This window comes from Pistacia vera, unplaced genomic scaffold (genome assembly GCF_008641045.1).
Source record: "Pistacia vera cultivar Batoury unplaced genomic scaffold, PisVer_v2 Contig1748, whole genome shotgun sequence".
Taxonomy (NCBI): domain Eukaryota; kingdom Viridiplantae; phylum Streptophyta; class Magnoliopsida; order Sapindales; family Anacardiaceae; genus Pistacia; species Pistacia vera.
This window is the reverse complement of record NW_022195842.1, coordinates 1-1,396: the sequence shown is the minus strand read 5'-3', so window position 1 is coordinate 1,396 and position 1,396 is coordinate 1. Positions and strand designations below refer to the sequence as shown.

The window sequence follows — 1,396 nt, the reverse complement described above, 5'->3', positions numbered from 1 at the left end:
TCTGAATTTCAGATTCATGGGCTGGTGGCGCACTTATTTGTGGAGGAAATGGCACCACATATTCTTCCACGATCTCTGAGCTTGATGCAGGAGAATAACCAGATGACGGAGATGTATCTGAAGCTTTTACTCTCTCACGGTGAACCTCAAAGTGACCCGACACAGCAGAAGTAGGCTCATCTTTACTTCCAGAAGTTGAAGTCATCATCACATCTTCTGGTGCCAGAGATGTTGTATCTACAGCCTGTGCTCTCTCACTCTGAACCTCAAAGTCATCCAACATAACCTTCAAGTCATCCAACATAACCTTCAAGTCAACCGACATAGCAGAAGTCGACTCATCTTCACTCCCAGATGTTGAAGCCATCAGCACAGCTTTCGGTGCCAGAGATGTTGTATCAGCACCCTGTACTCTCTCACTTTGAACCTCAAAGTGACCTGATATAGCAGAAGTCAACTCATCTTTACTTTCGGAGGTTGAAGTCATCCCCATAGATTCTGATGCTGTAAGCCCCAGACCTTTTTCATGAAGCCCTGTCGAACAAGGAAAAGGATTGATGAGCTCGGGTACCTCGTCTTTTTTAGGCTCATCTTTTTTCTTATTATCATCTGCCTTCTTTGGCTTTTCTTTCTTGGCCTCTTCCTTCTTCTTCTCTGGTTCTTTTGCTGGTCCAACTGATACTAGCTCTATTAAACATAGCTTTCTCAGTTTCTTCACTATACTTACTGGATCAAAATTCTCTCCAATTACTGTCAATTTATTGTTGTTCATGTCTACTGCGATTGAATCAATCCCTGTAAAATTACACCACAGAGCAACTCATATTGGTCAATTTTTCACCTTTGGATAACAGTATAGATCAAAGTTACAGTTTTTCCTTTCAGTTCATTTCCAAGCAACCAAAAACAAAGGAAAAGCTTAAATTCAATACCTGGAAGGCCACAGACTCTCTTCATGACTTTTTGCTTCATTTTGTCATCCAGTGGTTGCAATTTGAACACTACTTTCTGTGATAAAAACAAGATCGAATACAATTAGGAACCTTATAGAAAACAGAGCATGAACCTAAAAGATAGAGAACCTGGAGCAAAGAGAAAATACTCACCATCATTTTTATTGTCTTGAGAGATCTGAACTGAATCTAGTCTTCGTCTAGGCAATCAATCAGTGAATAATAAAGTGGACAAACGAGCCACAAAAACTTGTAATCGAAGTGAATTGGTCTCTCTCAATCACGTGTAGGGACAATCCAGTCAACTCAGTAAACATAAAATACCTTTAGAGGACATTTGGCTAATATTAGATTAATGGGAATGTTGAATTACTGGAAAGATAGATTATCTTAGAAGATTACTGTGAATCTTTAGAAAAATAAATTATCTTAGAAGATTATTG

The 1,396-nt window shown here is 39.0% G+C and overlaps 1 protein-coding gene across 1 annotated transcript; it reads right to left on the bottom strand.

Annotated features, from left to right (window-relative positions):
* Positions 1–55: 55 nt before the first annotated feature.
* LOC116126103 lies at positions 56–1,112 on the bottom strand (the record flags this gene model as incomplete). Its single annotated transcript, XM_031411805.1, has 3 exons — positions 1,107–1,112; positions 933–1,008; positions 56–795 (listed from the first exon to the last, which is right to left on the bottom strand). Coding segments are annotated over exons 1-3 (822 nt in total), but the record flags the coding sequence as incomplete, so codon positions are not given.
* Between the last annotated feature and the right edge of the window lie 284 nt (positions 1,113–1,396).